This window comes from Cicer arietinum, chromosome 4, assembly GCF_000331145.2.
Source record: "Cicer arietinum cultivar CDC Frontier isolate Library 1 chromosome 4, Cicar.CDCFrontier_v2.0, whole genome shotgun sequence".
NCBI lineage: Eukaryota > Viridiplantae > Streptophyta > Magnoliopsida > Fabales > Fabaceae > Cicer > Cicer arietinum.
Genome location: NC_021163.2, coordinates 51200889 through 51215395, shown reverse-complemented (window position 1 = coordinate 51215395; position 14507 = coordinate 51200889). Strand labels below are relative to the sequence as shown.

General features: G+C 23.1%; 2 protein-coding genes across 2 annotated transcripts in view; both read right to left on the bottom strand.

Moving 5' to 3' along the window:
• LOC101494164 (benzyl alcohol O-benzoyltransferase-like) overlaps positions 1-841 on the bottom strand; it is a 2525-nt gene extending 1684 nt beyond the window's left edge. Inside the window, exon 1 of the mRNA XM_027333590.2 lies at positions 279-841. Within this exon, the coding sequence (XP_027189391.1) occupies positions 279-779 (501 nt within the window). The 5' untranslated portion in view covers positions 780-841. The remainder of the gene's footprint in view (positions 1-278) is intronic.
• An 8299-nt stretch (positions 842-9140) lies between these two features.
• Positions 9141-14507, bottom strand: part of LOC105851969 (S-protein homolog 5-like) — a 12769-nt gene continuing 7402 nt past the window's right edge. The window contains exon 2 of the mRNA XM_073367421.1: positions 9141-9518. Coding sequence (XP_073223522.1) covers positions 9141-9518 — 378 coding nt within the window. The remainder of the gene's footprint in view (positions 9519-14507) is intronic.

The following is a 14507-nucleotide window of genomic DNA, read 5'->3' as shown; positions in this document are numbered from 1 at the left end:
TATTATTATTATTATTATTATTATTATTATTATTATTATTATTATTATTATTATTATTATTATTATTATTATTATTATTGGAGTATAAAAAATTAGAGTATGTACACCACTTTACAACAATTGAATTTGACATTCTGACAAAAGTTTAATTTTTTGAATTTATAATGCAAATAAAGTATAGAGATTGATATTTCATAATGTTACTATATTTTATAATAAAATTTTATAATTCGCTGTTTGTTTTGAGAAATGAATATATCTTTGGGTCTGATAATTTATAGGCTAAAATATGTGTGTGTAAGTTTATATGAATAAAACAAGAAAACAAAGAAATAGTATACCTGAATAAGAAGCAGAGGAGTATTAATAACTTGAGAAGAACCAGGAACATCAAAGAGAAGTTGATCCCAACAAGGAAAAGGAGGTTGAAGTTGACCACCAAATTCTTCAACACTAACATCAGCATCAGCTTCAATAAACAAAACACCTTCACCATTACAATCAACCATAAGCTTTCTATCATTACCTTCCCTCAATCTACCAGCAAATGGATAATAAAACACAAGTGTTTTTGCCAAAGCTTTTCTAATTACATCAACAGGGTCTTTCCCTTTCATATTTGGATCATAGTTATAAAATTGTACAACTGGAATTTGAAAACGTAACCCATCTTGGTCATCTATGTCTGACAGAAGTTTTGTTTCATTTGGTGTGGGTTTTGATGGTTTTACTAATTCTGGCTCATGCCTCTTTACTTTGAATACTAGAGATTGAGACATAATAACTCTTAAAGATAAAATGTATGGTTATTTTGATAATGTGATAATGGTTTTGTTGGATTCTCTAGTATATGAGTAGTGAATGTGTAGAGTTGTGTCTATATAATGAATTGGGATATGACACACCACTTCTGAGATATAGATAATATATGATACTCGAGATATATTAATGATGTGATAGAAAGAAAGATATAAATAATAATATAATAGTTGCTATATATTAATGATGTGATAGAAAGAAAGATACAGATACTATATAATAGAGATTCAGATTCTCTACTTTTGACTTCTCTATCTTTACCTACCTTTCTCTCTATATCTCTCTACATTTTGTTTTCTCTCTCATAATTCTCTCTTTATCATAAATATCACACTCTCCTATTTTATCACAAAATTTGCCTAAAGTTACTCTACCTTTAAGAAGTCAAAGGTATAGAATCCAAAGCTATATAATAGTTGCTATATATTAATGATGTGATAGAAAGAAAGATACAGATACTATATAATAGAGATTCAGATTCTCTACTTTTGACTTCTCTATCTTTACCTACCTTTCTCTCTATATCTCTCTACATTTTGTTTTCTCTCTCATAATTCTCTCTTTATCATAAATATCACACTCTCCTATTTTATCACAAAATTTGCCTAAAGTTACTCTACCTTTTAAGAAGTCAAAGGTATAGAATCCAAATCTATATAATAGTTGCTATATATTAATGATGTCATAGAAAGAAAGATACAGATAAAATATAATAATTGCTATATATTGATGATGTGATAGAAAGAATGATACAGACAATATATAATAGTTACTATATACTAATGATGTGATAGAAGGCAAGATAAGATAATATATAATAGTTGCTATATATTAATAATGTGATAGAAAGAAAGATAGATAATATATAATAGTTGCTATATATTAATGATGTCATAGAAACAAAGATATAGATAATAATATAATAGTTGCTATATATTAGTGATGTGATAGAAAGAAAGATAGAGATACTATATAATAGTTGCTATATATTAATAATGTCATAGAAATAAAGATACAGATACTATATAACTATATAATAGTTGTTATATATTAATGATGTCATAGAAAGAAAGATTTAGATAATATATAATAGTTGCTATATATTAATGATGTGATAAAAGGAAAGATATAAGTAATATATAATAGTTACTATATATTAATAATGTGATAGAAGGAAGGATAGAGATAATAATTTAAATGATTTCAATTTGATTAAAATAAAATAAAAATGAATATGTATCATACATTTAATCGACATAAATTAACTCACATTTTCATCTAAACAGATGAAGAAGGTCTCAAACTTATAGTACTTTTAAAAAATTACTATTAACTATCGTTAAAATTTTCAATAATTTTTAAATAATAATTTCCAATTCATCATTTTGAAAGTGGTGCACCGAATAACGAACGGTTGCAATTATAAATTAGAACTGTTTCTACTACTTTTTGTCGTTAGTGCTTTTTTATATTAAATATATTTAAAATCAAAAATAAAATTTTAAACTAAAATAAAATTTTAAACTAAAATAAAATAATTTAAAATGTTTATATAAAATAAATTTATTTTGAATTCTTATATATAAATACAACTAATATTAAAATTTTAATAAATTTAAATATAAAAAATAATATTAAAATATTTAAAATAAAATTCTCGGAAGCATGCATAAGCAGAAAATTCTCGGAAGCTTGGACGTTGATTTTACTTGAGAGCCAATATCCCCGGTCAATGACAAATTAATATACAAAAATTGGTTTTTTTACATCTATTTCTTTGTTTTATTTAAAATTCTTCGTTATATCTTACATTTAAAATTATATATCAAAATATCTTTTTCTTTTACCTGTTCGCATGTCTGTCTTTTTTTCTGCAGTAGTGCACCGACAATTTATAATTTTTTTATTTTTATTTTAAATAATTATTAATTTAATAAATAAAAAATAAAAACAAAAACAAAATTATATAAATAAAATAAAACAAAATACATTTAATAAAAAAGAAACATGTGATTGAGTAGATGTGACAAAATAAACAACGTGTTATATTATTTTAACAACTCTCTCCTATTTGTAAATAAATAAACAAGTTTTTTTATTAACAACTCTCACATATTTTTTCTCCAAATTTAATAAATAAAAAATAATAAAAATAATAATAAAATAAGAAAATTATATTAATAAAATCAAACAAAATACATTAAATTATTTTTGGTTTCTTCAATTTAATGTATTTTGTTTGATTTTATCAATATAATTTACTTTTTTTTAATTATTTTTTTTATTATCGGGAAGAAAAATAAGATGGAGTTGTTAAAATAATATAATACATTATTTGTTTTGACACATCTACTCAACCGCATTAATTCTAATGTATCTTTTTCTATTAAATGTATTTTGTTTCATTTTATTAATATAATTTTGTTTTGTTAAATATTTTTATCAATTTTTTATTTATTAAATTAACAATTATTCTTTTATTAAAATGAAAAATAAAAAAATTAAAATGTTATAGATGATTGCATCTCAGATATGCAACATTTTACTCCACAAAAAAATGTCATCCTTTAATCATCACAAGACAGGGATACGACCTCTTAAAGGTGAAAAAAAAATTATACATTTTATATATTATTTCAATATAAGACATAATGCAGAGTTTTAAATAAAAGATGATATAGATAGAAAGAAAATAAAAAATAAACATACAAAACTTGATATAGATATAAGGTAGTAAAAAATAATAAGTGAAAATAAAATAATTGATAAATATCATATATAAAAATAAAATAACAGCTAATTTCACAATTTATTTATAAAACAAATTTATTCTAAAATAATAAATAAGACGAGTATTATATATTACATAAGATTAACATTAAAAAATAATAAATATTGTATTGATATTATAAGGTAACAAATAAATAGAGAAATATTTTGAATCAAAGACATAATTTTTGAATATTTTGAATCAAAGACATAATTTAAGACAAAAAGACATAATTTAAGACAAGAATAATATTTACTTACAAAAAAAGTTCCATGCAAATATACAATCACGTTTTGTTATTTAAGGTAAGGTGAACACGAGTTAGTTTGGATTTATTTTTACTTAATTTGATATTTGAACAAATGAAATTGTTAGAGTTGAGTTATATGTCATTATTACATTAAACCGACTCACAAATCTGAGTTGGAGTAGGATAGCGTGTCATAAAAAAAAATATTAAAAAATAAAAGTAAATCTTAATATTTTATTGAAAAAAATTAAACTATAAGATGTAAATATCTCAAAACAAAACAAATAAATAAACTAAATTAAAAATAAATACTGGAATCAAGTTCGATAACATATATATATATATTTAGATTTAAACGAATATGTTCATATTAGACTAAAACTCAAATTAATTGAGTTAAAAATTACATATTGCATTAGTTTGAGTAACAAGATTCATGAATGGATCCATAGTTCCATACCCATGAACACTCTAGTCACACCATAAACAAGAAAAATGCAAATACTAGTATATGAACATGGCCGGTCAGTAGAGTGTTAAAATTTTAAATTGTATATGAGTAGTGAATGTGGAGAGTTGTGTCAAAACTTATCTAGTAGAAGTCGTTATAAATACTAGATCGTATTTTAATCAATAATAATTGTTATTGGTTATAAATTCAATTTTTATTTGGTTAAAATTTTATGTTGTGATAGTTTTAGTGTTGAAGAAATTTTTAGTAACTTTATTGATGTTAATTATAATAATTTTCTATAAACAGTTTGAAAGTTGTTATAGTTATTTCTTTTAGAAGATTAAAGTTGTAATTTTTATGAGACAATTGTGTGGATGTTGTGTTGATTTATAAAATAAAAATAATTTTATGATAGAGTTGTTAATTTGTTTTGTAATAATTAAAATAAATTTTGTGTTGAAGTGTTGTTAAATTTTATTATTAAATTTTTGAAAGTGAACTAAGGAAGTCTTAGGGATCATGATGTTTCTTATATTAGAATTTTGGTACAAAAGAAATATTTAAAAATTTGCATCTTTCCTTTATTTTATTGAATTTGCAATAAGGCACATGTGCCAAATATAGATTCAAAATCTCTTTTTATTGTTACTTGTTTGTGTGCTTGCTAATTTGAGAGAATTGATATCTTTTAAAAATATAAATAAAGGGTTTGTCTTAAAATGTTAAGCCATCATCAAACCTTGAATATGATAAGATGAGTTGTGACACTAAGTGAGTAGTAAATTAATTTGTGAAGGTGTAATGTATTTGGAGCAAAGATCGTTGCATAGGAACCTTATAACGACATTCATAACAGTAAGGGCATCACTCCATTCGCTTTCCGATTTGAATTATATGTGATATAAATGTATTGTGATGTTATTTATTGGGTTTGTTTGTATGATATCTTTAAAATATGTGTCATATGAATTACATGTTTATGAATGATATTATGAGATTAAATAAAGTGCTTATTTTGACAATATTAAATGGTTTTGGACACTCTGGTTGAGTGATCTATTTTGACAATATTAAATGACTTTGTGTCTAAACTAGGTTAGTTTATGACAATATTCAATGGTTTTGGACACTCTGGTTGAGTGATCTATTTTGTTACTAACTAAAGTGATGAGATTCGTGCATGCATTGGTGGCCTGAACTTAGTCACAAGTACGTGACGACAGTCCATTGCAAATACAACGTGATTCAGAAGAAAAAAAAAAAAAAGAAAAAAAAAATTACTCAACGGGTACTGAACATGAAACTCTGAAGAGCATTTGTCCAACTATGGGACATTGTCCAATGGTGGGACTCTTTTCTCTACAGGCCCTACGCCAAAAATGATATTTTATAGTGCGCCTTTTACAACGCTTACTAAATACAAGCACTGTTGTAAATATATTTTACAAATAATGGAGCATATAACAACGCTTTTTTGACAAGCGTTGTTGTAGGGTCATATATGTTTTTGTGTACTGATTGTGTGAACTGATTCTGAATATGTATCCGAATATGTTGTGTTGTTGTGTGAACTGGTTGTGAACTTATTCTGGATGAAAATGATTTTGAAAAAAAAATTAAAAGACTTCGCTTTCTAAAAAAATGCCATAAAAAACCAAAAAGCGCTTTTTAAAAATTTAATTTACAACTTTTTTAAATTAAAAAAAAAAAATGCACCTTTTACAGCGCTTATTTGAAAAAGCGTTGTAAAAGGTGAAAAACGATGCATATATTGAATGCATATTTTACGGTGCTTATCTGAAAAAACGTTGTAAAATGTGTATTATAATGCATATATTGAGTACACATTTTACATCTTTGGTGCTTTGTGATTTTAACTATTAAATGAAGTATCTGATTTATTTATATTTTTGCTATAACAACTATATAACTATATATGAATGTTTATTTGTTTTGTGTTTGTTATTTGGAGATGACTCTTATATTTGACAGGACGTCACATATAGTGTTACTTGAGCGAATAATGTCGTAGACCAACTTAGTAGGAGAAATGTGAGGAAGAACAATAGCATGTAGTTGAAGGCTTCAAGATACTTTTGTCCCCTATTGTTATACTTGTTGGGTGAGTTTTCTAAAGCATCCAAAGTTACGACCAACTAGAATTTATTTTTAGGTATTAAAACACAGTGTTTTGACTTTATGAGTTTATTTTGTTTAACGTATTAACATTTTTTTGTAATTGTGAATGATTCATTATTTTTTAAATACAATTGAAAAAATAATTAATTGATTTTAAAGTAATGAGTATTTAAAATAATCTTAATAAAAAAACAACGAATCTGAATCTTTACTTTTAAAATTTCATTAGTCAATCTCTCGAAAAAGCGGGATGTTACGCAATCTTTCGTTACTTGAATTTTATTTTCCCTTAGTTGTAACTACTACAACTAATAATTCAATTGAAACCTCCTTAATGTGTCATCAATGTCCAATTATTTTATTTAATAGAATGTTTTAAGTAATATAAAATAAACATTATCAATATATAATTTAACAAACTATTTTAAAATAATAATATTAAATAATTTTATAAAATATTTTACTATACAATCGATTATAACTAAAATCAATACTATATATATAAACGGAATACTAAGTTTTGATTTGGCTTGTTCTCTTCCAATTTGACCGTCTTCTAGAATAATTTATTTACAATTAAATCCTACTTTACTTAATTTGACCGTCTTCTAAAGTATGTATACCATTATATAAAAGGATACTAAGAATTGGTGTTACTTTTTATACCAATCAAATCATATTCAATTTTTTTTTTAATTTTAGATATGTTTAATAGCATCTCTAACGGTGAACTTAACACGGGTTCATTAAATAGGATTCAATGTATTACATCATCTTGAAGCGATTCTTATATTATGTTCCACAACTTTAATTATACATTAATATTTTATTTATATTAATTTTATTACAACTTAAAATATTAATTTAAATATTTTAATTAATATTATTATACATTATTTTAATTTTAATTTAAAATAAAATTTAAATTTTTATAACAATAATAAAAATTAAAAAAGCTAACGATCATATATTGATAAAAAAAAGGTAATAGTCATAAACTTATTATTATTAGTAAATTAAAACGAAGCTATCGGTCATAAATTAGTAAAAAAATGTAACAATTATAAATTTATTATTTATTAATAAATCAATTAAAAAAATAATGGTTATAAATTTATTATTATTAAATTTTAAAAGTACCGTTTCTTTCTGAAAAACCCAATTTAGGAACTTATCTCAAACTCACTATGTATTTATTAAATAGGCCCAATGTGCTACATCATTTTATGTCCCACAACTTTAATTTATACATTAAAATTTTATTTATAATTTTATTACAAGTTAAAATATTAATATAAATATTTTAATTAATATTATTATACATTAAATTTTATAACAATAATAAAAATTAAACGGTCATATATTAATAAAAATGGTAATAGTCATAAAATTATAATTATTATTAATAAATTAAAAAGAAGCTAACGGTCATAAATTCATACATTATTTTAATTTAAATTTAAAATAAAATTAAACTTTAATTTTTATAACACTAATAAAAATTAAAAAAGCTAACGGTCGTATATTAATAAAAAAAGGTAACCGTCATAAAGTTATTATTATTAATAAATTAAAAAGAAGCTACCGGTCATAAATTAGTAAAAAATTGTAACGATCATAAATTTATTAGTTATAAATTAATAAATTAAAAAAATAACAGTTATAAATTTATTATTATTAAATTTTGAAAGTACCGTTTCTTTCTGAAAAACTCAATTTAGGAACCTATCTCAAAATCAATGTGCCTTTATTAAATAGGCCCAATGTGCTATATCATCTTGAAGGAACTATTATATTATGTCCCACAACTTTAATTTATAGATTAAAATTTTATTTTTATTTAATTTTATTACAACTTAAAATATTAATATAAATGTTTCAATTAATATTATTATATATTATTTTAATTTTAATTTAAAATAAAATTGAACTTAAATTTTGATAACAATAATAAAAGTTAAACGGTCATATATTAATAAAAATGGTAATAGTCATACAATTATCATTATTAATAATAAATTAAAAAGAAGCTAACAGACATAAATTAATAAAAAAAAATATATCGATCATAAGTTTATTATTATTTATAAATTAATAAAAAAAAAGATAACGGTTATAAATTTATTATTATTAAATTAATCATAAGTTTATTATTATTTATAAATTAATAAAAAAAGATAACGGTTATAAATTTATTATTATTAAATTATAAATGTATCGTTCATTTATAATTATAAATGTATCGTTTTGTAACCGTGATTACGAATCTATGTAACATCAGTTGGAGAGAGAAATATTTTGGTGCGAATTTTTTTTCTTCCGGAGTTGCTCTTCACTAAAGTGTTTTTATTATCGTTTTATTTTTCTTATTCAATTAAATAACTGAATTTTAAAAAATATTTATACACACGGGGTAAGAAAATGTGAATCAAGAGCAAAATGGAAAATCATAAATGGTATAACATAATAGACAAAATATTCACATGAGAACTTCCTTTTGGATAATAAACATAAGGGTGCATAAAAAAGATTTGGTCTATTTATATAAAAAAAAAACACGAGAAGAAAATTTTGAGAAATAAAGGAACTCACAATTCGAAATGGTTAACATATGATAATTAAATATAGCAAAAACTAAACTACATTATTTTATAATTTTATTTAGTGTTCAATCAACATAAATTCTAAAGAAAAATATATAGATAATATTATCCAATAGTTTGGTCGAGTTGCCTTCCTCCTATTACAACATCATTCCAATGAAAGCAAACCACAGATCCAGTTTTAATTTTACATGGTCCGGATTCGTTTACAAGCCATTGACAATGCGTATCGCAATCAGGTTGATCTCGTGTTTGAATATAAATGTCAAAGCGGTGAAATGCAGCTTTCCATGAAAATTTGCAAAAATATAAAGATCTTGGTATAAAGTATTTAGGCATGAAAGAGAAACTATAACTTTCTCCAAATTGTAGTGCTCGAAACCCAAAATTAGAATTTTTATCTTTACATTCTACTCCTAGCTGATAATTGGTTATGTTATTGGTAACATACACATGAGCTCTGGTAGGCCAACTTTCACCGTACTGGAATTGCAAAGAAACAAGAACAGTAAGTAACGGAAGAACTAAAAAAAAAAATTTGGAGATTGTAACCATCTTGCTTGCCCAGTGGATAAATAGGTTAAGTGGTTTTTAATCATGTGCTCCCATTCTTGTTATATATAGTGTCGAGTCAAGTTAAGGGGCACTATTTTTCAATGATTACTAATATTAGTTAATTAATTATGTGGCCATAAGGGATACAATAAATATAAAAATTAGATAAGTTATACAGTATTTAAAAAAAATTTAAATATGTCATTAATTTTTGAAATTATATCATTTTTTTATTTTAGTTTTTGTAAGTTTTTTTTAGTTAACATTTCTACAAATATAGTTTCATTTTAAAATAGTCATTTCATCCAATTTTTGTTAAAAAGATTATAACACCGTTAAAAGATAACAATTTTTTAACCAAAAAAATCAAATATTATTAAATTATAACATTTTTTAACTCAAAATTAACTTCAAATGTTTCAACCTTCTTCCCTACAAAAACCTAAATTGCGCATTTTTTTTCATCGTTTGAGTCTTCTTCTCATTGTAAAATTATTCACATTATGTCGCAATTCATAAAATAAAATAAAAAATATGGAAAAGCAGAATGAATTTGATTAAAGGTTCAACCCTTATGGGGAATTCCTTCATCGACCCTTATGGGGAATTCCTTCATCAACCTTTATCATTTCTAGGTCTAGGACTAGGACTTTGACTTTTTTATTTGTCCCTCCTCCCTCTACAACCTAATTCTACTCCTACTTTTGGACTTTTCTATATATTCCCCAAAAATCCCTTAATCTTCACATCAAGAAGAAAAACTCTAATACTGGTCAATATTTAAACCTATAAAAAAAGAGTATGTATCGGTATTATAAACATTATGGTCAATAACTTTTTTTTAATTTGTCCATGTGAGCATTACTATAGTATCTATTAAAGTTGACTAAATTAAGAGTTTTTGTACATTTCTCTATTCAATTTTGACACTACGAATTAAATAATTTTTTTCCATAATTGAAATTAAAATTTTAATTTTAATTACAATCATAACAAAAAACTTCATTTCAAAAAAAGCCTAAAAGATAAAACTTAAAAATTTGATGGTGTAAAATTTAAAATATGATCAAACTCATTCATAGATAACATGTCATTCAACTATTGGTGGTTTAATTCGATAGTATCAAAACTTGTACCATAGAAGTCTCATAAAAATAATATTGTACCACTATTTCTTTTGTAAAATAGTCATTACTATCATCGTTTTTAATAATAATTTCCGTTGCTTCAATTTAAAAAATATACAAGAGTAATAATTAATGTAAAATAAATATTATATTGCTATTTATTACTGTAACACCCCAAATTTTATAATAAATTATTTTATTAATGAAATAGGATTTTAAATAATTAATTTAATGTTAAAATTATTTTAGAATATATGGTGATTAATTTTCTTTATATGTGTGCTTATAATGATGTGCTAATTATGTGCTAAATTTATACATATTTAATTATTTGAGTTATATAAATAAAAAATATTATATCTTTTTTATTTTATATATTTTTCTAAAGATAATAGTATTTTAGTGTAAATATTTTAAATAATAAGATTTTAGGCGATTTTACAAGTATATATGTGACTATAATTAATGTAATATTTTCTTGTATTTCTAATTATTTCCTATTTTAGTTATATATTTTATAAATAATTATTTTGAGATATTGGTAATATTGTGTTTTATTTTCTTTATTTTAATATATTTGTTATAGCATGATAATTTTATATATATGTTATTATGATTTAGTAATTAATAAAGAGTGTTGATATTATATTTATTTATTTTATAATGTTGACTATTCTCCAATGATAGTGATTATAGTGATTATTTTGAATATGAATAGATTACATTTTAAAAAAAAATATAATTTTATAAAATTTTATTTACATTCTGTTTTCATTTAAATATGATAGAATATATTAGTAATAAAAATAATAATTAAAAATTCTTCTAAAAACAGTTTTTAAAATAATAAATTTTGAACTTAGTTTTTTTTTTAAAAAATAAAACTATTTTTAAAATTAATTAGTTTTAAAATAATTAAAAAATATTTTTTAAATAACTTTTTTTAATAAAAATTATCTTTTAAATAAATATATAATATTTTTATAAAATTATATATATTTTTTAAAGTAATTTATTATATTTTATTAAATAAAATATGTGAACCATTAGATTTATAAAATATCTCAATTTTAAGAAATAGAGGGACCAAAATTATGAATTAGTTAAAATAAGGAGACTAAAATTGTGAAATTAAAAATAGAGGAACCAAAATTGAGAATTAGTTAAAATAGAGGGACCAAAATTGCAAAATTAAAAAAAGGACCAAAATTACGAATCAGATAAAATAGGAGGACCAAAACAGCATTTAAACCTACAATATATTCTCATAACTTATTTTGGGTTTATTCATAATTTGTTGAGATGCATTGATGGAGGAAGTTGAGTCAAAGGAACAGAGGCTTCTCCCTTGTGGACTTGAACTATGTGTATGTAAATCCCTAAATTTGTCCGAAAATAAAAATTTACTAAAATAATAAAAGTAAAATCGAAATTATTATTTTATTTATAAAAACGAAAATAATTTAATAAAATAATATTTTTGGAATTAGACTATCAAATTTTTCAATTAATTAAAAAGATTTCTAATAGGAAGGTCAATCTTATTGATTGACCATAATTAGCAATAATAACATATTTCTAAGGAAGTTTGTAATAAAAAAAAAAAAATCAATCTTATTAATTGCATTTAATGGAAAATAATGACAAATGATTTTAAGGAATTATAATTGACTCATAATAATGACAAATTTTATTTCTAAAAATAATTAAATATAATATACTATTATAAATAGGATTCTTAGATGACTTTCTAAAGAAAAGAGATTAGAAAATATGGATCAATTTTAGGTGCTTGAATCTGTCCATAAGAAAGTTACTATTGATACTAAGTTGCGTCCTTTTTACCCAACCTTTTCTATAATCACACATTTCAAAAAATAAAATTAGGATAATAGGAAGATCAATCTTATTGATTGACCATAATTAACAATGATAACATATTTATAAGGAAGTTTGTAATAAAAAAAAAAAATCAATCTTACTAATTGCATTTAATTGAAAATAATGACAAATAATTTTAAGGAATTATAATTGACTCATAATAATGACAAATTTTATTTCTAAAAATAATTAAATATAATATACTAATATAAAAAGGATTCTTAGATGACTCTCTAAAGAAAATAGATTAGAAAATATCGATCAATTTTAGGTGTTTGAACTCGTCCATCAGAAAGTCACTACTGGTACTAAGTCGCGTCATTTTTACACAACCTTCTCTACAATCACACATTTCATAAAAATAAAAATAGGATATGAAGATAAAAATAATACTTATAACAATAGAATAGATTCGAATTATAGAATTTAAATTATTCTATCTTTATAATTTAATATTTAAGGAAATTGAATATTAATTAGATTTTTTTATTTGAATTTGAATATCCATTTTTTTTCGTGCATTACGTACTTTATTTTTGATAGAAAGCCATTTTTGGTAAAATATTATCCTTGTCTTTGTTTGTGTTTTGGATTGGAAGACAAAAAAATCTTGCAAAATCGGTATGTAAAATTCGTTTCTATGAAACAACCTATTATAATAATTTTTTTTTTGTTTATTATGTGTTGCTTTTCATGTATATTTTTTTTAATGAAATCATGTCTTAGTTTTTATTTACTGTTTTCATTTTATTTTGTTCATATAACAAGATTACTTACAATTTTTTTATATTACTATCATGTTTGTCGTTTTGTATATATGATGTTATAATTTAAACAAAATTCATTTTTGTATTCTAAAAATAAAATAAAATAAAATATTGAATTAAGAAAACACGTTCTTCAACAAAAAGTGTTAAGTGAAAAATCACAAACCTCACACAAACACTCATTTATGGTTTTACTCATTCAACTAAACTTGAAAATATTTAGAACAATAAGATAAATAAAAAAAGATATAAATGAAAACAACATATTGTTATCTCTTTTGTCGTATCAAACTTGGCCTATATCGGACCATCTAAATGTTTTCCAATGCGCTGTTTGGTATTAGTCACCCATGAATGTCGCACAAGTAAAACAAAAATTAAAATTGACCAACACACACATATATTCTATTCCAAGAACTATGTGTGTTTTTGAAGGAGTAAACACGAGAATGAGGGGTTGAATTTGTTGAGACAAACTCTATATTTTAAGTTTTGATGAAAATAAACAAAGGTTAATTAAGAATGTTAATTATGATTCTAAATGTTATGTTAATTTAACTTGTGTTTTTGAGTGGATTTAATTAAGAGCAAAATCAAGCAAATCAAGAAAAGACAACAACAAGATCATTCTGCATCATAACAGAGAATGATCTTCAGCTTCAATAAATTATCCATCACAGCATATAGGTCAAATCTTTTCTATCCCTGTGATAAAGAGTCCGCTCTGGAAATCATTCGTATCTAATCAGTACATGGCAAGGAACAAGTAGGAATCATCCAGACTCAAAAAGGTTATTTGATCGCAAAGATCAAATGACTCAAAGACAGACAAAAATCATGACGATCTGCATACTCCAAAATTCAAATGTCAAGAAAGTTTGATCAATCTGGGCACATGACAAGACAATAACAAAGGAAATCCAGAATGTTTAAAACGGGAACTCCAGAATGATTATTGAAGCTCAAGAAAGTTCAAACTGATAAACCAAGAACGTTAATCATTCTCCGTTTTTCTGCACAGAGACAGCAGCTCTGTTTCTCTTTGTTTTGATCTGCAATTCCTCTCCAACCTTCTCTAGCTACACTCAAGACTCAAGGAAGATAATGTACCATCCAAGATCAATGAAGAAACGTCAAAGAAA